Source organism: Mesoplodon mirus (genome assembly GCF_964341445.2).
Source record: "Mesoplodon mirus genome assembly, chromosome: 6".
Classification (NCBI taxonomy): domain Eukaryota; kingdom Metazoa; phylum Chordata; class Mammalia; order Artiodactyla; family Ziphiidae; genus Mesoplodon; species Mesoplodon mirus.
In genome coordinates, this window is record NC_138982.1 from 54,331,869 (window position 1) to 54,355,281 (window position 23,413).

Here is a 23,413-nt window from a genome sequence, read left to right on the forward strand (position 1 = left end):
GAAGGGCCAGTTTATATGTTATTAAGATAAGAAAGCTACCTATATTGTGAAATTTCAGATGTATGCATGCTTTTCCACCTTTAAAAAATTTTCCAGTACTGACCTAACATGGTACATAAAAATGCTCATAACCAAGTAATTTATTTGGAATAGGACACAAATATTTTTTAAAATTCCTGAGAATATCCCAATTAAAAGGGTTAGGTGAATTCATTAGCATGTCTTGAGTGCCTTAGACTGTGCATTAAGCACTGAAGATACACAACTAAATAAAAACTATCTTTCCCAATGAGAAGCAACTTAGAATATTTATATGCAATTAGTTTTATATCCACCAGTGTTCTGAGAAACTAGTATAGAGTGGTCAATCAACATATGGACTTAAAATGAGGAAAGCAGACAAATGAACAATCTAGAGGCAGAAAAAGTTGGAGGGCTTGACTCAAGGTCCAGCTCTTTGAAGGAAGCATAAGGAAGAAATGTATGGTGGAAGCTAAGGGAACGAATGTTGAAACCAGACTGCCTGGCTTCAGATTCCTCCTCAATGTGTGCATAGCCATAAAATGCTATTTAAACTTTCTAATAAAGCAATGGGTTTACAGATAATAAAACATTTAATACAACACCTGGTACATAGTAGCCACTCTATAAATGTTAGCCATTATCATCATCATCATCATCACTATTATTATTACTGGCATTTGGTAACTGTGCAACTTGACCAGGAGACTGAACCTCTGATCATCAATACTCTCATTAGGACAGTGGAATTAATAATGATTCCTATGTGACAAGATTTCAAATGAGCATACCATGTAGTCTATAAATTTCTTTATAAATGTATGTTATCATATAGGACCTATGTGCCAGTATAACTTCATCAGCAGTAAATTTTATAGCTCACATTTCAGAAACACTGTTAGAGTAGTACTGGGCTTGCTATTATGTTATCACTATTGATACCACACCATTAAGTGTTTAACAAAGATGTTCCTCCAAGGCAGTAAGTAACACCCACACTCAAGACCTTCACATTGTTGAATAAAACGATCCAAACAATCAATTTAACCTCAAATGTGTTTCAACTTATAAAACACTGAGTCATTAACCTTAACAATGTCAGTGTGCTCTTACTACAAACTCAACTAAATGAGTGTCCAGGGGAAGATTTAAGAGCACAATTCATGGAAAGCATTACCAAAACCTGTTAGGGGGACTAACCCTTGAGTGTACTGTGAAGGATTAAGTAACTTGAAACAGTGAGAAAGAAAGGTAGATATATGGAAAAGTCTCCACAAGTGAGAAGGCCATCTATGTTTTTCAGAGTAGCAAATAGCTATTAGTAGGAGTTCGGCTTAAACATTTGAAGACCTGTGGGGTACTGGGGAAACTTCTAGACTTTGAGTCACTTAATCGGTCTCATATCTGTCACTTAATAGGAGTATGACCTCTGTCTTAGTCTATGTGTCTAGAAAAAGGTTGAAATAATCCCTACCTAAATAGCACAGCTGAGGTAATTATATGAGACAAGGAAAATGGCCTTGAACTATATAGAAAACTAAACAAATCAAAGTACTGTTATAACTAACATTAAGAAAATGGAAATACTGGAACCAAATACCAGTTTTTATAATTTCACACACCACTTTTCATTTTAGGCTTTTAAGAATAAAGTAGCACTTTAAAAAAATATCTTAGACTATTTTTCTTGGACCCAACTGTGGTGTTAGAGCTAAAAATCCTCACTTGGTCACAATCCTTTAATGTTATATAATGATTAACAATTTTTTCACTCTACTGTATGCCATTTGCTATGCATGTATTTTATTCTTATAGGGTCACATAGGAGAAAGGGATAATTTAAGTCCATTTCTTTTGCAAGTTTTTGGTAATTTGTAAAATATTTAGTGTCAAAGCACATTAAAACTAATGACACTTGATAATTATCAGTAGATATTAGCTGTTTTACTATGCCCCTCACTACTTGGAATAATAGTTGGAAAATAGTTAATGCACATGTACACATATATGTACATACATACATATATTTAGATATATATTTATATACACATGCACAGAGAGAGAGAAAGAACAGAGTGCTCATTTTTTTCCCACATATTTATTGGAGTATAATTGCTATACAATGTTGTGTTAGTTTCTGCTGTACAACAAAGTGAATCAGCTATATGTATACATATATTTTCATATCCCCTCCCTCTTGTGCCTCCCTCCCACCTTCCCTATCCCACCCCTCTAGGTCATCACAAAGCATCGAGTTGATCTCCCTGTGCAATGCAGCTGCTTCCCACTAGCTATCTATTTTACATTTCATAGTATATATATGTCAATGCTACTTTCTCACTTCGTCCCAGCTCCCCCTTCCCCCCATGTCCTCAAGTCCATTCTCTACATCTGCATCTTTATTCCTGCCCTGCCCCTAGGTTCAACAGTACCATTTTTCTTAGATTCCATATATATGCATTAGCATATGGCATTTGTTTTTCTTTTTCTGATTTCCTTCCCTCTGTATGACTGACCCTAGGTCCATCTACCTCACTACAAATAACTCAATTTCATTCTTTTTTATGGCTGAGTAATATTCCATTTTATATATGTGCCACATCCTTTTAAACCATTCATCTGTTGATGGACACTTAGGTTGCTTCCATGTCCTAGCTATTGTAAATAGTGCTGCAACGAACATTGTGGTACATGTCTATTTTTGAATTATGGTTTTCTCAGGGTATGCACCCAGTAGTGGGATTGTTAGGTTATATGGTAGATCTATTTTTAGTTTTTTAAGGAACCTTCATAGTGTTCTCCATAGTGACTGTATCAATTTACATACCCACCAACAGTGCAAGAGTGTTCCCTTTTCTCCACACCCTCTCCAGCATTTATTATCTTGATTATGGTCATTATGACTGGTGTGAGGTGATACCTCATTGTAGTTTGATTTGCATTTCTCTAATGACTAGTGATGTTGAACATCCTTTCATGTGTTTGTTGGCGATCTGTATATCTTCTTTGGAGAAATGTCTATTTAGGTCTTCTGCCCATTTTTGGATTGGGTTGTATTTTTGGTTTTTTTTTTGATATTGAGCTGCCTGTATATTTTGGATATAAATCTTTGTCAGTTGCTTCGTTGGCAAATATTTTCTCCCATTCTGAGGGTTGTCTTTTCATCTCGTTTATGGTTTCCTTTGCTGTGGAAAAGCTTTTAAATTTCATTAGGTCCCACTGGTTTATTTTTGTTTTTATTTCCATTTCTCTAGGAGGTGGGTCAAAAAGGATCTTGCTGTGATTTATGTGACAGAGTGTTCTGCCTATGTTTTCCTCTAAGAGTTTGATAGTGTCTGGCCTTACATTAGGTCTTTAATCCATTTTGAGTTTATTTTTGTGTATAGTGTTAGGGGGTGTTCTAATTTCATTCTTTTACATGTAGCTGTCCAGTTTTCCCAGCACCACTTATTGAAGAGGCTGTCTTTTCTCCATTGTATATTCTTGCCTCCTTTATCAAAGATAAGGTGACCATATGCGTGTGGGTTTATCTCTGGGCTTTCTATCCTGTTCCATTGATCTATATTTCTGTTTTTGTGCCAGTACCATACTGTCTTGATGACTGTAGCTTTGTAGTATAGTCTGAAGTCAGGGAGCCTGATTCCTCCAGCTCCATTTTGCCTTCTCAGGATTGCTTTGGGTATTTGGGGTATTTTGTGTATACATACAAGTTGTGTGATTTTTTGTTCTAGTTCTGTGAAAAATGCCATTGGTAGTTTGATAGGGATTGCACTGAATCTGTAGATTACTTTGGGTAGTATAGTCATTTTCACAATGTTGATTCTTCCAATCCAAGAACATGGTATATCTCTCCATCTGTTTGTATCATCTTTAATTTCTTTCATCAGTGTCTTATAATTTTCCACATACAGGTCTTTTGTCTCCTTAGGTAGGTTTATTCCTATGTATTTTATTCCTTTTGTTGCAATGGTAAATGTGAGTGTTTCCTTAATTTCACTTTCAGATTTTTCATCATTAGTATATAGAAATGCAAGAGAGTTATGTGCATTAATTTTGTATCCTGCTACTTTACCAAATTCATTTATTAAGTGCTCATGTTCTTGAATAGTATGGCTCTTCAAAGAAGATATTATAAATGTCTGTTTATTATGTGATAATCAGAGCTAAAGTTTACTGAGCATTTATTATGTGCCAGGAAGTATGTAAAGCTCTTTCTATATATATAAACATAGATATTGATATTCATTCAATATTCTCAACTGCAAGTGATTTTTCCCTGCAGGGTGCATTTAGCAATATGTGGAGATATTTTTGGTGGTCACAGTTGCGAAGAGGTTCACTATACTGTCATCTAGTAAACAGAGGTCAGCAATGTTGCTAAACATTCCTCAAAGCACAGGACAAAGAAGTGGCACAAAGTTTCATGGTGTTGTCTTTGAGAAACCCCAATATAATACTCAATGTCATCATGAGGCAGGTATCATCATAACACTCACTTTATAGATGAAAAGATTATAGCTCCAAAAAATTAACTTGCAAATGGTAACAAGCCAGTAAGAAACAAGGCTGGGTTTCAAATCCAGAGAGTCTGACTTGACTCCAAAAGCCACACTGTTATACATAAACTCATCTCCACTAACAGATCTTAACATCTTCCATACTTTATCTAGCATTAGAGATACATTCTTACAAGGCTGATTAGGTATGAGACTTAATGGAAAACCTCAAATTTTATGTCCATAGTAGGATTTTTCCTCATAGATTAATGGAGTCAAAATCCCATACAAGAGGGAAAATGACTGAATTGTTGATAAACAAACATCCACTCTATTCAAAGTTCAAGTATGTTGTACCCTTTACCCTCATAGAAATGGGAAACTTGCTTTGAAAAGTGCTAATGTGAGCTGAAAGTTACCTTCAAGATGTTATACATATTTCAAAAGAAATAAAAGTTGTTATGCATTCTCTGTAAAGAGGATACAATCTCCAACTGTCAAAACCCTAAACTCTTCTACATATATTACATGTAAATGCCATCTTTTAAAAACCTCTTCCCATTTTTTTCTTCTAAATTAGCTTAGTGGGCCATGGTATTACAGTGTCTTGGTTTGGCCTGTGAATAATGTGACAGACAATTTTTCCACTTCTTCTTGCCTGTAGTTAAGTCTGACTGAAGATATGGAAAACAAGTTTTATGACTTAGGTGGTAAAAATATATGTTCTGTAAGTTGTACTGAGCTAGGTTCTGGACAGCTGGCATAAAATATTGTATACTGAATTTATATCTGCCAATAAATAATTTTAAAAACTAGGGACATTTTATACTAATGTACACTAAAATATTTTCTGAAAACAAATTGATAATGTTAGTAATAATGTCAACATACCTGTCATGTTACTGGAGAGCAAGTTTCTCAACATCAAAAAAGTATTCTACTTGTATGTGTTCAAAAGATAAATAGCAAATAAAATTCAAAACTGGAAAACACTAATTTTAAAGAGTAATTCTTTATGGTAAAGAAAACAGCAACATTCAAAATATGTCATCATGACAATAATCTATTCCTGTCACTACAGTGGATAAGGACAGGCCTTCTGCAAGAGCCTATGATTGCAAACAACATGAAAATTCTCTCTAAAATAGTACAATTTAGCTTCGTTTAGTTTATAATGATCGTGATTAAATCTAAACTATTATAAGCAAGCCACCATCTGGAACCATAGCAAATCAAGATTCTATTTTGTATGATGACCAATCATGGAAAACTTATGCAGACTTCTACTTTGCAATATTGTATAGTAATGTGATTAGATAATCATGCAGACCAATGAACTCAGCTAACTGGAACATAAACAAATGCACAGTTTGTCACTTGGAAATACTTCTGCATTTTATCAAGGTCTCCTGACCCAAACTGTTAAAGTTATTTTAAAAGAATTAGAATGAAATTTGATATCAAGTGTTCTGAATCTACAGGAAAAGATATAAAAGGGGGAAATAGAAGGAATGGAAAAGAAGACGTTTTACATGCAGTTCACAGGATCAAATGAACACTTTCAGGGATAAAAGAATAGCAACATAGTCCAGTGAGAATCTACAAATTGATTTCGTAAAAAAAAATCTTCTGCAGTACACATTAAGGTGATATATTACTGTTGGTTATGGGTTGGATTGTATCTCCTAAAAAGATATCAAAGTCTTAACTTTGAGTGTGGCCTTATTGGGCAATAGAGTCTTTGTAGATGAACAGGTTAAGATAGCTCATTAGGGTGAGCTCTAATCCAATATGATTGTGTCCTTATTAAAAGGGGAAATTTGGACACAAAGGCAGAGACAGGCAGAAACCCGTGTGAAGATTGTAATTACGCTGCCACAAGCCAAAGAAAGTCAAAGATTGCCAGCAAACCACCAGAAGCTAGGAGAGAAACATGGGACGGATTCTTCCTCAGAGCCCCCAGAAGAAACCAACCCTGTCTACTGACAGCTTGATCTTGACTTCGAACATCCAGAGCCGCTAGGCAATATGTTTTTGTTGTTTAAGCCACCCAGTTCGTGGTACTTTGTTATGGCAACTCCAAGAAACGAATACACTGTTTCAGTAGAGATTAATTAATTTCATGGTTCTATTGATATATCCTATGTAAAAATTCAGTATGCAAAGATGGTTAGGACAAAATCTATAGCCTCATCTAGTATAATATACTATTAGGAGAAAAAGAGAATACAAGTAACTTCAAGGCATTACCCTGTTAGATGTCATGAGAATGAAAAAAACAATAGCTGTGTTTCAGGGAAGGATTATGTTACTTACAGGAACATTAAGCTTTATTCACTGGAAAATGTGGAAGGTTATGTCAGGGAGAGGAATGGGAAGGAGGGGAGTAATCAAAGCAGCTTTTTAGGAGGTTAGTTTCTGAGCAGTTTGCAGGGTGAACTGGTGGGAGGAAAGGCTCCAAATTAGGAGAACAAAGTCCAGATGTGGTGGAGTATGAATGGCCTGAATTAGGCAGCAACTATTAGAGATTAAATGACAGCAATGAGACACATAATAAGAAAAAATAAACTGAACTCAGCAATAGAGTGACTGGCAAAAATAAGAGTTAGAGAATTGACTGGGGTATGAAGAAGAAAATAGTCAAAAATAATTTTAAGAATTAGAGCTCGGAGGTAACCAACAAGGACCTACTATATAGCACAGGGAACTATACTGTATATTTTATAATAACCTATAAGAGAAAAGAATCTGAAAAAGAATATATATATATATATATATATATATATATATATAACTGAATCACTCTGTTGTTCAGCTGAAACTACCACACATTGTAAATCAACTATATTTCAATAAAAAAATAAAAGTGACAGATCCAGTGGAAAGGAAGGGAGGGAGGGAGGGCGGGAGCGAGAGAGGGAGGAAGGAAGGAAGGAAAGAATTAGAGGAGTTTGTATGGATGGGCTTATGACTGTATGTCCTGGGTAGGTGGTATTTCCAGAAGTTTGGATTCTGGATTTAAAGGATGTTATTTACAGATGCCTTTATAAATGGATGATTCCAGAAACTGACCCTAAATATTACTATGGAATAACTGTACTCCTGGTGCTGTCACTTTGACCTCCGGAAAGGCACAGGGGTTTGTAGACTTGTAAGACCTGCTCTCTGCTGAATTTTTTCTCTGATTTATCATCTGACAGTATAGTTTCAGATTTTATTTTTCACCCATAGTACTCTTGAGATTTACTTTATCTATGGTTTGTGCCTCTGTATTTCATAAAGTGTCCAAGAGTCTATGGTAATGTAAAAAGTTTTTAAATATATATGTAAATTCTACAAAAATAAAAATAATGAAAAATGTAAATGAATCACTCTGTTTGCTATGGCTCAGATATCCTTTCTATCTACAGAAATCACTTGGCACTGAGCCTTGGCTTTTTTTATTGCCATTTATTTGTTTATGCTCATGCCTGGATGCTCTAAAGAGATTATGAATCCCTTGAGCACCATGGATTGTATCATAGCTTTATCTCTTCTTAATGCATAGCAGAGTGTTCTGCACATAGTTTGTGCTCAATTAAACTTAATTGATGATGATGATTAATATTTTTAAGGAAGTGAAGGCTTAAATTCCTTTCCTGATACCATCATACATTTGTTCCTTTCCGTTATTTTCTTTCTCTGAAATATTTTTCGCAAACATAAACAAGTTTAACAAATGTTTTTTTTAGGAAACTACTAGGCCTACAAATATGGTATTTCTTTTAGCATCAGAATTATATCTTCTGTTTAAAATAAGCTAAAGCCCACTCCTCATTTTCAGATAAATGCTTCATATTATATATGAAAGCAGAGACAAAATCCAAGAATAAAACAGACAAAATAGAGACATCATGAATAGCATCGAGATTCAGAAAACTATACCTTCTTCCATCTCCCACACTAACCCCTTCCCACCCACCCATTCACCCATGATGAAGTGTCATTTTTTCTATGGCACTTCTTAAAAAATGACATCAGGGAATAATAGAGTGCAATGTGGTACAGGTCTATTTTTCTGTTGCTTTACAGGTTAATCATAGTGTAGTAACAGCACCAGCTATTTTGAAGGGGTGGCGTGCTCACTAGACAGGGACATTAATCATGCTCTTGGCCTCTTAACAACCTGCACCCCCTTCCCATCCCTAAGCACACACATATACTTTTGTTCAGTACTAAAAGCAAATACCTATAAGTTTAAAATTATGACCTTGGAATCATTAAACTCTGATTTATGTACATGTTTAACTCCATTTCTTTTCACTGTCCCCTCTCTCCCACCCTCTTAGCAACTATTATGACCTTGTTGAAGGAACTGGATATACTACTTCCTTGCAGTAGTTTGGAACAATATATTGGGACTTTCATAAGGCAATCTGATACCTGTCAACCTACTTGTCACACATTTTCTATTTTCTAGCTTCAACAATTCAGATGCTTTAAAGCTTCTTGAAGCTCAGCCTTCAAAATGTGAGTATGTTGATTTGCAGAAAGATTCATGCCTTGGCAAACTTAAACATAGACTCCCTTAAAAATATCATCATGGGACTGATTATTAAATTAATTACAAATTTATCATGTCTTAGGGTAGATCCTGCAATTAACATCTGTGCCATATTATTTCTATTTTTTTATATTTAGAAGGGGATTTAATTATCTTGATCTATGCCAACATATTCATTTCCAAATACAGACTCTACATTGGATATCCTTACAAAATATTTTCATAACTTAGTAAATTAATATTGAATAAGTTAATATAAGATAAATCAATTAAAACAATGGGATACCAAATTTACCCAGCAGACTGGTAAAGATTTCTTTTAATGCACACTATTAGCAAGAGTGAGATTAAAAAACATGCTAGTACTCTTCCATAAAGGTTTTAAAATGTACCACCATTCAGGAAGGTCTTCTCAATATGGGGTTTAAAATATTAATACTTTGACCCAAACTTTATGCCTAGAAATATATCCCAGAAGAACTAGAAAGAGAAACAAATATCAAGTTTAAAAATGTCCCACAAAAAGATTACTTATAATAACAAAACAATGCAGGCAAACTTATAATCGGTGAATAGTTGCATTAATTATAGTACAGTTATATTACAGATTATTAGGTTTTATGATCCTTTTTATATATTACTGAATTTGGTTTACTAATATTTCGTTGAGGATTTTTACATCTATATCCATCAGAGATATTGGCCTGTAATTATCTTTTTTTGTAATGTCTTTGTCTGGTTTTGCCATGATGGTAATGGTGGCCTCATAGAATGAATTTGGGAGTGTTCCCTCCAATTGATTATTATTTTTTAAAACAATATGAAAAACTATATTATTATCTTAAATAAATGAGAACAATACATACACAGTATGATCAACATTTGATTAAAGATAGGAAAGAAGGGATAAAAGATGGAGAGGAATTAAGGTTTGTAAGCACATAGCAACCATGATCAAAATATTAATTTTAAAAAAGTTTCCATCTACAAATGTAATATTACCAATAATGATGTTTCAAGCAAAGAGTAGAACTATTTTACTTTCTGGTATAATATTTTATTTATATTATGCTACATAGCAGGATTCTCTTTGCAAGATATAACCAAAAGAACTGTGGCTACTAAGAAAATATAAGAAAACTGAATTAATTCCGACTAAATTCTTAACCAACATTCCCTACTTTCTTTCCAGTTTTCTGACTTGTGTTTTAGTTCAGAATTTATATTTGTCTCACTAAGAATCAAACACAGAAATTCTAATGATCCTCTGTTAAAAAATACCCAAATATACTTTTGCTCAAAATACTGCGCAAAATATGTTGGCATGCATATACACACCACTTGGGGCTCATAACACACACAGTTTTACAAATTTCTCACAGTAGTACATGGTCATAATCTTTAAAATGGAATAGATGGCAGAGAGTTAGCACTTGAAATTTGCTCAGTTTGTTCAAGGTTCTATCATGTATTCCTTTGTTTAGAAAATGTTCTTAAATTAACTCTTGCTTTAAAACACACCTCCCAGATACTGTCTCCTTAACTGAAGACTCTTCATTTTGACAACTTTTTACTTCTCTTTATGCCTCTTTAAGCTTGAAATTTTGGAACATATTTTCAACTATACCATGGAAATAATTTGCTGTAGTGAGTACCTCATAGCCTCAAGGTCACACTCATTGAATAGCAACAACTTTTAGAACCCAGGTTAGGCGAACACCTAGCTGATACTGCCAAAGATCCTATAATAACTGGTTCAATCTAAAGTTTTCTTAACAACTCGTATTATTAGATTACAGGCTGAAGGCATTTGAGCAGGTTTATTCAAGAATACTTATCTGTCCTACACCAGGACTTTCTATAGTTTGGCATACTAAAGTTTAGGGTCTAGACTTTAGTCATTTTCATTTCCAAGGCCTTTAGATCTTAAATCAACACAGGCAGATGTGTCCACTCAGGGTCTATGACTTCCTTTCTAGATCAAATTCTAGCTACCCTGAGCTCTAGAATCTCAGAATTCCCTGCTCAGATGGCCCCAGATCTGCTTCTGGTGATTGGGCAGCCCTCTTCTTCAGGTCCATTACCTTCAGGGAAGACTGTGCTTCCAGTGCACGACCATAGGCCCAGGGAGTAAGTGAGGAACAGATGTTTATGGTGGCTACGGATTGTGCTTAAAAGTGTAGACCAAGGATCAAGGGTCAGGGGCTGTGGACCAATTCTTCCTCAGTCATCACATTTTGCCACAGGATTCTCAGGGTCTAAGAACATTAAATTCAAACCTTCCTTCCTCATAACTTTAAACATGTATTTGTCAGATCACAAGGAAAGAGCATTTTTATTTAAGAGTTTTTTTAGTTTGAGTTATAACATTTAAATATTTAGTGTTTAGCCATATGGTATAATGACCTCTGTTTATACTACTGCCTCATAGTCTTAGGGGAAAACCAGGATATGGCTTCGCCTTTAAGCAAATTAAAGACATCAAGTCAATTGAAACAGACTAAATTTCAGAGTCAACTAAAAATTTGAAAATAAAGAAAATGGGGAGGGGGGCAAAAAGAGTGGAAGTAGAAGATTATATAGAAAAGGCAAGGGATGAAAAAAGAAAGAAAGGATATGAAGAGAAAGACCACATGTGTAGGAAAAGGTGGAAGAAGCCAGACTAAACAGGAGAGAGAAGTTGAGAAAAGAGGTGAGAGAATGAATAGAACATATAGAATAGGAGTTTAGAAGAGAGGGAGGAGCTGTAGATAGAAACAACCGGGCGGGTATAGGGAGAATTAAGTCTGTATTTTCTCTTCTTAACTCCTTCAGTCAAGTACCATATCCCGCTAAGTTTCTATCTCCTTGTACTACAGAGGAATGGATTAAACCACCTAGGTTCAATGAACAGTGTTGCTCTAAAAGTCAGTGAATCTACGAGTGCTTCTTATCCATCAGTCCATCAGAGAGAGTCGGGCCAGGCACATCTCTGGACCCACCACACTTAGGGACCATCATCTCACCAAAGAGGCCTTTGATTTCACTATGACCACTTTGATTATCCAAAGTCACCCCTGAACTGGTGGGAGTCTGCAAACCAGTGACTGTCAATGGAGCAACCACTCCTAACCTGGGCCGTATGGCTGCTACATGAAGATGTGCCCTGAATTTAACCTCAATGTTCTGCCATGATCCATGTCCTAATCTGATTGTATTGTTTCAAAGACTAGATCTCAGCAATATTAACACAATTTTTTTTTTAAATTCAACTTTCATATATATATACATAAACATATATGTGTGTGTGTGTGTGTATATTTATTTATTTATTTATTTATTTATTTATCATCTGAGTCATATATTAGAAGTTATCTCTAAACATGGAGTATGTGTAAAATTTCTAATGTTCTGATAAGAATTACCAGTAAATAAAAATAAAGTGACAAGATACTAATTTAAAGAAAAACTGAAAATGACCATGTGCATAAAGCTACAGTTTATTTTTCCTACTTTTGCCCAGTTATTAGTACCACAGAAATACTACACTATTTAGATTTAAAATGTTCTTCACTGATATGAGAAAATTGGGTCAGAATAATTTAAATGCTAAAGCTATTAACAAAAGACTGTAGCAATGAGAATACTGATAAATACTTTGTTCTCTTTCAGAATTCTTTCCATTCATTTACAATCACAGGGACAAAAGCATCATGAAAGGAGACTGAAGACAACTGAAAGCTCTCTTGAGACTAACATAAAAGCCAGCACTATCATGAGGAAGCAATAACAAACTGTATAAGCTAAGTGGCATTGGCTTCAATGCATGTTTTTATATTTTAACATTTATGAGACTTCAAGGCCACTGTTGTAACCTTCCTTGTAGTTTCTATAGAAACATTTGCTTATTTAAAAAACAAAACTGTAACCTTCTGTGTGAAACACTCTAAGCTGTGAAACAGATAGAGAAGACCCGCAATTCCAGATGCAAATAAAATAGTATGAAGAAGTTGTGGAGAGAATGGAGAAGGAAATTCATTCATGGCCACAGTCATCATCCACAGCTATGTGAGCTCCAGATAGGCCATTTCCTTCTGAAGTTTATAGTTAGAGCATATGGGTACCAATACTGCTCTTAACATTTTAATTATTCATTGAAAAAGCTCATCTAATTAGTCTCCAAAATAGTTTTAGATGTCAAAATATTCTACTTAAAGAAATGTGCATTATCATTGAAATTAGGAGAGACAAAATTGTCCATCCCCTTATCTTCCAAAATTACTTTGGAAATAAAATTAGGAAACAGGGGATGGAATAAATACAACATATTAAAGCTACTGGTCTTCACATTAAATGGACAGTTAAAATATCATATTACAAAGGAAAAAACAGATGAGCAAAACAATTTTCAATTTTTATTTTTAAAATTTAGGAGACTAAATACTCAGGTTTAGAGTAGTTCGGTGTTAGCAGATTTTTTCTCTAATGCTTTTTAATCCATTTACCTATATTTGTTTGAAATGTAAACTTTGGATAGCTTAGAATCTAATTTTAGTCTCTGTTTTGTAAAAGAATATATAAACTACTATAAGTGAACATTAACATCAGTTTTGTCATTACATATAAATTATGGCTCTTTTTAAATTCAGTTAAGAAATATTACCCACTTCCAGTTGTTACCTAATTTTGAGAGTCATCAAAGCTGAAATGTTGGGCTTCCCTGGTGGCGCAGTGGTTGAGAGTCTGCCTGCTGATGCAGGGGATGCGGGTTCGTGCCCCGGTCTGGGAAGATCCCACATGCCACGGAGCGGCTGGGCCCGTGAGCCATGGCTGCTGAGCCTGTGCGTCTGGAGCCTGTGCTCCACAACGGGAGAGGCCACAACAGTGAGATGCCTGCGCACCACAAAAAAAAAAAAAAAAAAAAAAAAAGCTGAAATGTTTAGAACCTTTGCAAAGGAAACTATGAAAAATAGGAATTAAGTAACATAGCATTCCACTGCATTCTAAATGCAGTGGGAGATGGAAAGCATTTTAGAACTAATTCATTTTATCTTGAAAACCTTGAGAAATAGTGTAAGAGTAGGGAAAAGAGCCCAGAAATCTGTTGCTAGAGTGCCAAGTTTGAAACCTAATTCCATCACTTGATAGATGTGTGATGTTGGCCAAGTTACTTGACCACTTTGTGCCTCAGCTTCATCTTTAATGAAAGTAGTAAACTAGTACCTTCCTTATAAGTTAGTTATAAGTACAAGGATTAAATTAAATGAATAAGTACAAGGATTAAATTAAATGAATAAGTTTAAAGGATTTAGAACAAAACAATGTGTACCACAAATGTTACATGAGTATTTGTTAAACATGATTTTCTTTGATACTACTCTGCCTCTATCTATTGACGTCATTTCACTCTACGTAAGAGCCCTCTTAGCCAATATGATTCGTCCCACTGATTGGAAGGTTAATATCTAGAAGCTGATTCAAATAAGTAACCAGTAAAACAAAACAAAACACTACACATGTAAAATAATACATGTTAACTGAAAACTTGTGCATGCATGTTTATTGGCCAATATTTTCATGTAAAGCCAAGGCCTTTTCTCTGAATACTGATCTGTTGAATAAAGTTCTATGATTTCTTACTTGTCATATATTATCTACATTTCATGCTGCCTTTTATTTCAAGTGGAATTATTAAAGACATTTTTGAAGTATGCTGAGTGCAGAATGTGTTTAGATGACTACAATTTTCCCCAACTTTGAGAGTTGCCTGGACCATTTCACATCAATTCTTTATTAGCAACTCACCTTTTAAAGTGTTACCACTACAGGTTTCTAAGAAGTCATTTTTTTCATACTCATGATTCATAATTTTATGTAACAATTAAATTACCTAGTTACTAATGACAAACACAAAGAGCATATATAGGTCTGAGAATAGAGCTGACTCCAGGCAAATGCACCATTGAAACAGAGAGAACAGAGTGTGCAAAAATTCAGCAAGGATCTCATTACAATGAGCTTCAAGCCTTAAGCATTAATCATTATGTTTTAAGGGAGTGAAAATTGTCAATGAATCCCACAAATCGGTTAAGTGGAAGTCATTTAAGACAAAGTCTACTGTACTGACTTATTTGATTGTTTATAGTCTGAGTCCCAGTCTAGACTGTGGCCACTGTGAGGAAAAGAGGGCATTTTTGGATTCATCTTTGTATTTCTAACAGAGTGCTGGATTACAACCAATGCTTAATAACTAACTGCTGGCTAAATTAATGAATGTGTTAGAATGAGCCAATATCTGAATAAATCACATCTGGAATTGCCTTATATTCTTAACTTAAATGTTGCAAATTTACAACTTAGTCTATCATTAAACCTACTGTAAGTAGTATTATTGAAATTATCAAAAACTTCATTATAAAACAAGTCCCCTCATAACAGGCATGATCACAAGATCATCCCTGAAAAGAGCATTGGAGTTAAAATACAGTGCGTATGCTATATATCTTGATCCAATCATTGTAGGCATTCAGAATAAATATTCTTATTTAGAAGTCCAAGCAAGGACAATTGCTAGGGGAATCTGTCTTCCTCCCAGCCATTTCAAAATATCAGGCAATTTGAAATATGATCTTTTGAATTATCCAATTGAGTCTTAAGAGTTTCTCCATTCTTTGTCTTTTCAATATTTGTCTCATATTTCAATTTCTTGTGTTTACTCCTCAGGCTCTTGGAAGCATACTGTAACTTTAGCAGCACTCCCTCTGTGATAGGCATTTCATATACTGTACAATCAAAGCTTTTCAAGTCTGCTCTATAACGGTTGATTTGTTGATTGGGGTTTAACCTTCCCTTCTAAAAGAAGGATTCCAAGGAACAGAATCCTTTGTAGGGTCACAGTTTATGATAGTGTTATATTCCCTACTTCATGCTGTTTGCCAGGTGAATGGGATGGTAATACTCAAAGATGACCAGAAAAGGTAAACACAGGTTATATAGAAGCACAGTTCAAAATCCTTGTAACAGGGACTTCCCTGGTGGTGCAGTGGTTAAGAATCCGCCTGCCAATGCAGGGGACACGTGTTCGAGCCCTGGTCCGGGAAGATCCCACATGCCGCAGAGCAACTAAGCCCATGTGCCACAACTACTGAGCCTACACTCTAGAGCCCGCGAGCCACAACTACTGAAGCCCGTGCACCTGGATCCTGTGCGCCACAACAAGAGAAGCCACTGCAGTGAGAAGCCCGTGCATCGCAGTGAAGGGTGGCCCCCACTCGCCGCAACTAGAGAAAGCCCAAACGTGGCAACGAAGACCCAACGCAGCCAACAATAAACAAATAAAATAAATTAAAAAAAAATTCTTGCAATGGCAAAGTTAAACAGCTAGTCAGATATTATAAAGGATAAAGCACAGTCATCCCTTAGTATATGTGGACACCCCCATGGATACCAAAATTCATGGATGTTCAAGTCCCTTATATAAAATGACGTAGTAGAGTTTGGCCCTCCATACCTGCAGGTTCTGCATGTGGATACGGAGGGGCCTACTGTAGAACAGTTTAACCAAGGCCATTTCCCCAAATCAGTATTTCTTCAAATGTGGTCCAGAGACCTGCAAGTGTCCCTGAGACCATATCTATTTTCATAATAATAGTAACATTACATGGCTTTTTCACTCTCATTTTCTACATTCATAAGTGTATAGGGTACAGAAAGTCCATTAATAGGGTTTCAGATTCCATACTGGAGCTAACCTTTAGGAAACTAATACTTGCCATTTCAGTATAGTATCAAAAAAAATGTCTGTCATTATATGAAAAGACTATTAGACCATATTTCATTCATATATTTCCACCAAAACAACACGTTACAACAGATTAAATGCAGAAACAGATATGAGAACCCAGCTACCAAGTATTAAGTCACATTAAAGAGACTGGCAAAATGTAAAATAGTACACTCTTCTCATTTATGTTTTCTTGTCTTGGGAAATGTAATTACATTTTATAAAAATAAGTTATTTATATTGATCTATAACAAGTATATTACTGATATTTTTAAAGAATTAATAAATACTATATATATTTCTTCAGTTTTAACTTCTAATATGGTAAATATTTGCACATATTACTCACATAAACAAAAAGCTCTTTTCTTTGGAGTGCGCTGTACTCGAAGAGTGAAAATGGGTTTTTAGAACAAAATGTTTGAAAACCTTTACTCTAAATGAAGCAGGTCTGATCTGAAAATAACCATACCATATATTTTGTTCTGACATTTTCCTTTTCCTAAAATAACTTACAAAGAAAAGGAATGAGCTAGAGAGAACACTGAAGACCCCCTCTCCATCCTGTTTCCAGCTGGCACATTTTGAAGTAGAAGAGGTAAAATCTCATTTCTAGGTGACATTAATTAGTTGTATAGCTATCAGTATAAAACAAATTCTATCATATACTACAAAACATCAGTACAGCTTATGCATAGTTACACAAACTATTTGGTCTCAAGTCAAGAGATTTTAATTGACTTTTGAACTCTTATTACCTGTTAACATAACAATGACAGTGACTAATTTCCCAACAGAAAATGTAATGACAGAATGATCTCTAATTTAAGTAAGATAAGTTTTTCTTTAACTTAGAATAAAACAAAGAATCAACATGTAAACTATGAGTTACTTTGCTGCAAAATGTGGTTATGTGTATTGTATCTGCACAAATTATCATTTTTATCCCATAAAATTACCTTAAACTTCACACACATACACACTCTCATGCTGCTCTCAGTTTAAGAATCAGAATTGATATCAAACTCATCTAACTTAAAAAGAATTAATAAGAGTTTCAAAATACCTAGGTTACATGGTTTTCGTTTTCTGGGTTACCAAAGGGCATTAAAACAATTATGCAAAAACCCCTGCCATATAAAAGCTATCATACCCTTTTATCTCATTATCATTTAAATGTTAAATGCTCCATTATAGAGGTAAATTGGGTTTAAAAAGGAATTTTTAAAGCAGAAGAACAAAAAATATAAGGTTAAACAGAGTGAAGAATCAGAGCTTCAAACTGTAATATAAAGCTTACTAGGGCAAGGATTGATCTTTTGGCATACTAAGAAAGCCAGACCCTCTGACATGCCCTATATAGAGTAAATATACTGATCTGGAACAAAAATTGTATGAAACAGTTGTTAAGTGACAGAAGAAATGTGCATTGGACCACCAGCTTGTCATAAATATTGCACTCTTAATCAGAAAGCATCTGTCTTTTCATTTCCTTTTCAGCAATCTCTGCATTGTATTTAATCTGCACAGAATGCTTCTCCTAACAGGTGCAACAATGTTTACAAATTGAAAACCTTATTTAAATGAAGTTTACAACTAAAGACGTTTCAATTAACAAGGCGATATCTTATGAGAAGGAATAATTCTAACATTTGGCAAACTCATAGATTGCTTTGCATTTGTGAAATTTAATTATTGGAAAATTAGAGTATAGATGCCAAAAAAGCTAAAGATGAAAGGTGCCTCAAGGAATCTATGCAATATACAGGCATCCAGAGAAACTACAGGGAGAAATTGCTGGTGGGAATGTGGATAGTATGAAATACTGGGAATGGATATTATAAAATGTCATATTTCATCAAAAAATAATTTTAGAACTAATAATGTCCAATATGTCCATAAAAAGTGGTGTCTATGGCACTAGTCTACTTTCCTAAAGGTAATTTTTCTCTTACTATCATTATTTACTTGTTGAAATTGAGTGTAAAAATTTATAATCAATCTTGCTGGATTAAAAAAACTGTCAGAAATTCTAAGGCTTGCATTATAATCATCTAAATAAATTTTAAATGGATAGTTTCTTCAAAAATATTAGTATAAATTAGCACACTTAGAATGCATATACAACTTTTAAAGTGAAAGGACTACAAAATTATTGACTTTAACTTTTTTACTCAAAATTAGTGCAAAGATAATGAACTCACTTCCTACAGGGGCCAAACATGTAATAGGGGTGATACAAGTCTGATGAAACATGTGGCCCTTTAGGTTGTTCAATCATTCATTTCCCAATATTTGATAAAGAGATATTGAAGAAATATTCTTCTTAATATTGTAATCATAATGCACAATTTAGCCAGCTTTTTCCATGGAAAAAAGGAATCCATTTCTTTCAAAAATTCAAGTTTTCAATAAAGAGCAGAACAAACAAAAGGTATTTGTGGACTGGATCTGGCCCTTGGGCTTCCAATTTACAACCTTTAGTGTAATAGTTGAGAACATGGGCTTACTGTTAAAGAGATCTAAGGTCAACTTCTATCTTGGCCATTTATTAGCTTTATGACCTTGGATCAGCTACTTGATTTTAAGCTCCATTTCATCCTCAGAAAAAAAAAAAGTGTTAATAATAAAAGGTGACTCATAGGGATATCACAAATATTGAATGAGATGAGGTAGTATAAAATATTTGCTAATATAAAAATTTTAGCAAAGCAAGCACTCAATAAGTGGTAGATATTACATACTATACATATAGTATATTATGCAATACATAAATATAATATATATTTTAAATTTAATTGCATGGGAAAAGCTCTAACTTCCTTACAGGCTTTTACTAATTGACATAGGATAAATATCCTTTATATTATGGGTAAAGACTTTCAATGTTTATAATTCCTCTTAATAACTGTATACAGATATCTATTATAGGTTAACACAGAAAGCAAAAGTCATTATCTGTTCTTTGGAGAATTTACCATACAAAATTATCTTATCTCAAGCATTCATGTTTTGTAAGGGACAAATCCATTAAAAAAATTTTCCACACTAAATCACTATAAACAAGGTCATTAGTTATAAAGCATAGAAGATTCTCTTTTAATTGCTTTTTTGGAGACAAATACAGTAGAAAATGAAAATTATTTTGATGATGGGATTTAGACATTCTGTGTATAATTTGAAAAACTGATTAGCTTCTTCAGATGAAGCCAGTTCTAGTGAATAAACTTTAGCCTGAGGAGTTTCACATTATAATAGTACTTTCTGAGAAAATCACTGGGACCTGTTTCCAAATCTTCTCCCATTAACACCTCAGGTCTTCCAGCTGATCCTCATCAAATCCCTCCCCATCAGCCTTAGAAGTTTGTTTTTCTTAATGATTAACAAGCTTCTCCCTCCCACTAATGTCTTCTTATTGAAAAAGTTTAGAAATTCTCCCTAATATGTAAATCAGATAATAATAATTGTGATGATAGCTATAGTTACTGGGGGCCTTATTATATGTTTAATGTTAGCCAAGCTCTTTACATGTATAATCACATTTAATCCTTACCATGGCTCTCTAGATTCCATAAGTATACCAAGTTCCCCTCATCTATAAAACAATTCTGAAAGAAGTTAAATCATTTGTCTAGTACTTGAGTTCAGAGTCAAGTCTAGTCCCATACCTAAGGCTATACTATATTGCCTCTCTAAATTCTTGGCTTAAACTCAACCAAAATGAATTAAACATGTATTGGATAAAAGCTTTCATTCAATGTGTTAACATGACAGGAGCTGGATGGGCTGGGATGGGGGGGATGATAAAAAGATGTTAGAAGATATCAAGCAGGAAAATTAAAAGTGAGTTAATTTCTTAATACCTCAGTTTCATTATACGTAGTGGTCTTGGTAAGAGAAAAGATACCTCTATACATGTACCCCATTTTCAAACAGTAATAGCATATGAAAATTCAATTTAAAAAAAATAGATAAATCACAGTGATTACTTTTGCATTACCCAAGAATTCATCTCATTACAATAGGAGTCACCCAGAGTTTCTCCATCTGTGAATTTAAGTTGTTAGTGATCATTTGTGTCTACTGAGGGAGTAAGGGGTGAGGGTAGAGGGCTGCAGAGAAACCTAAAGGTCACTTTTGCTAAAAGCTATCAGACATTAAGATATTGCATATCTGACGTTGATAAAAATATAATTTAAACACAACTTTCCAAGAATGTCTATAATTTGAAAAACAAAGAAGTCTTTAGTCTATTTTCCAGACACTATTTTGTTAATGAAATAGTTACATCAAGAAGGTCACCCCAGAGGCTTTCAAATAGCTCCCAATAATGCATGCACAATTTGTAAAAGAAGGAAAAGTCTTTCAGCAGGTTTGGATCTACAGAGAAACAGTTTCCTGTGACATAACTCTGAGAAAGATTAAAAGGTTTAATGTCCAACAGAAGAATGAACATGCTTAAGGTGAATCAGGCCTCTGTGATATTCTTTGTGAAAAAACTGTGTATCCTCACACACAAAAAAAGTAGCATCTTTTTAGTCAAGCAAACTATTGACAAACTTTGGGAAGCTAATCCACAAGACTCTTATTAACATACAGTACATGAAATGCACTTTCCCTTGGGCAAGGAGAGGAGAATCTATTGCACATGTCATCTGTTTCTGTGAATTCTGAAGATTACAATTATGTTTTGATGTTAATCCAACAACTGCACATTTCTTGCTGTGAAGCACACTGAAAATGTGAGTGACAGTATAAATCTTTTTAAATTGAATTCAACACTATTTAAAAGAGTTGATGTTTTCAAATATTCTTACAAAGCCTCTGAACAACAAGAATAACTTTCTAAATGAAGCAGCTTCTTATAGTTACCTATTGGGTAAGAAAGACAAAAAGCCAGGATAAAATAAAATTCTGCATGTCTGCTATATATATTGTGTGTGTGTTGCATTTTTGGAAACTCACCTCTATTGCTTTGATGTCCTCATAAGTAAACCTCACGGTGGGAACTCCAAGATGGTTGATGAAGTAATCGGCATCATCTTGCATCTGTACAGAACTGATATTTGTTTCTGGGCACTGACCTCTTCTGGAACAGTTGAAATTATTTTTCTGAAAAACATAATTTAACTTGTTAGCACACACTATGCTTCTTAGGTTATCCCTAAATCAATGCTACTCAAAACGTGGTCCACAGTTCAGCAGCATCAATGGCACCCAGGAACTTATTCGAAACATGAAATGTAAATGCTTAGTCTCCACCCATGTCCTCCCAAATGGGAACCTTTGGGGATGGAGTCCAGAAATCTGTGTAAAAACATTCCTCTACTGTGCTCATACTCACTGAAGAGTGACTAGCACTGGACTAAATCAAGCTTTGCTTGTTATTGTTGCTTAAAATGCATTTTTATCATAGATTTATTATGATCTGTAATGACTCGTTAAAAGAGAATGGTGAGTCCCTAAAAAGGTTTAGTTTTGTCTTTTTTTAAAAGTTTTCCCACAAATTTAAAGGACAGCTTGGTAAGATATAATTCTATTCTAAAAATGATTTTTGGACAACCACAGAAAAAAATTTCTCAATTCCCTTGTCAAAGCATATCCCCACATATGTTAAGAGTATATGCTAAACACCATGGGTCAAGAAGAACCACAAAGCTAAGTGCAACCTCTAGGGAAATAAACAGTGATAGACTATTATTTCTTAAACTAAGAGTTGTCTAGCATGCAAAACAAATAGCAGTAGCTTTACAAAAATAAATCAAAGCATGATTAAACAATTATAACCAGTAAAATAACTGTTCCTATAACTATTATTGATTTAAAATATCTTCATTAGTAAAATTTCAAAAAATCTAGAATCTTTCTGTGATGCTGTTGTCTCAAGTATGAAATGTGGAAGAATGCCAGTCTCCTCGGCAGGAATCATGAGGGAAATGAGACAATAGTGCAAGAACATCGCATCCAAAATTGGGCAAAACATATGTATTCAATGTATGTTTGCCATTGAATCAAGACATTGACTCTTCAACCCCTTCCCATGCTTCTTTGGCATGATATAATTTCAAAAACACTTTTAAATATAATCCATCAAAAGATTTGGAAATATGAATTTTAATATTCAGAAAGTGAGTTTTCCTAACTTTTTTCAACTACAGTGCTAGATCTTTCAAACATATAATAATGTTTCATTACCTATCCTTTTTTTTGAGGTCCTAACAGAAAGATATCTGCAACAAATTTAAAATCAATTAAAATGGAAAGTCTGTGTAAGTGTTTATAAACTAGGCATGGTTTCAGCTTCATGTTATTTACAAATATCTTGGGTAATTAAGCACTTTGGAAATAGAAAGTAAAAAGAGTGTTCTAGCACACAGTCTAACCAGAAACCTAATGCTTTTTATGGTGACCCCCAGAAATTTTCTTCTTTTGAAAGCCTAATTTTCTGAAAAGACAGCTAATCCTCTTTCACTCCCTCATATACTCCTGGGGCAAAGACTCCTGGAGGTTGTACATCAACTGGGATAGTTTGGGGAGGGTCTTGATTATTCCCAAAGAAGAGCTACCCTTAAGCACTAGATCACAAAAAGC

At 34.4% G+C, this 23,413-nt stretch overlaps 1 protein-coding gene across 8 annotated transcripts in view; it reads right to left on the minus strand.

Moving 5' to 3' along the window:
- NAALADL2 (N-acetylated alpha-linked acidic dipeptidase like 2) overlaps window positions 1-23,413 on the minus strand; it is a 1,538,215-nt gene that overhangs the window by 243,646 nt on the left and 1,271,156 nt on the right. For all 8 annotated transcript variants that reach the window (XM_082624729.1, XM_082624727.1, XM_082624728.1 and 5 more), the window contains one exon: window positions 21,788-21,934. In XM_082624729.1, the coding sequence (XP_082480855.1) occupies window positions 21,788-21,934 (147 nt within the window). The remainder of the gene's footprint in view (window positions 1-21,787; window positions 21,935-23,413) is intronic.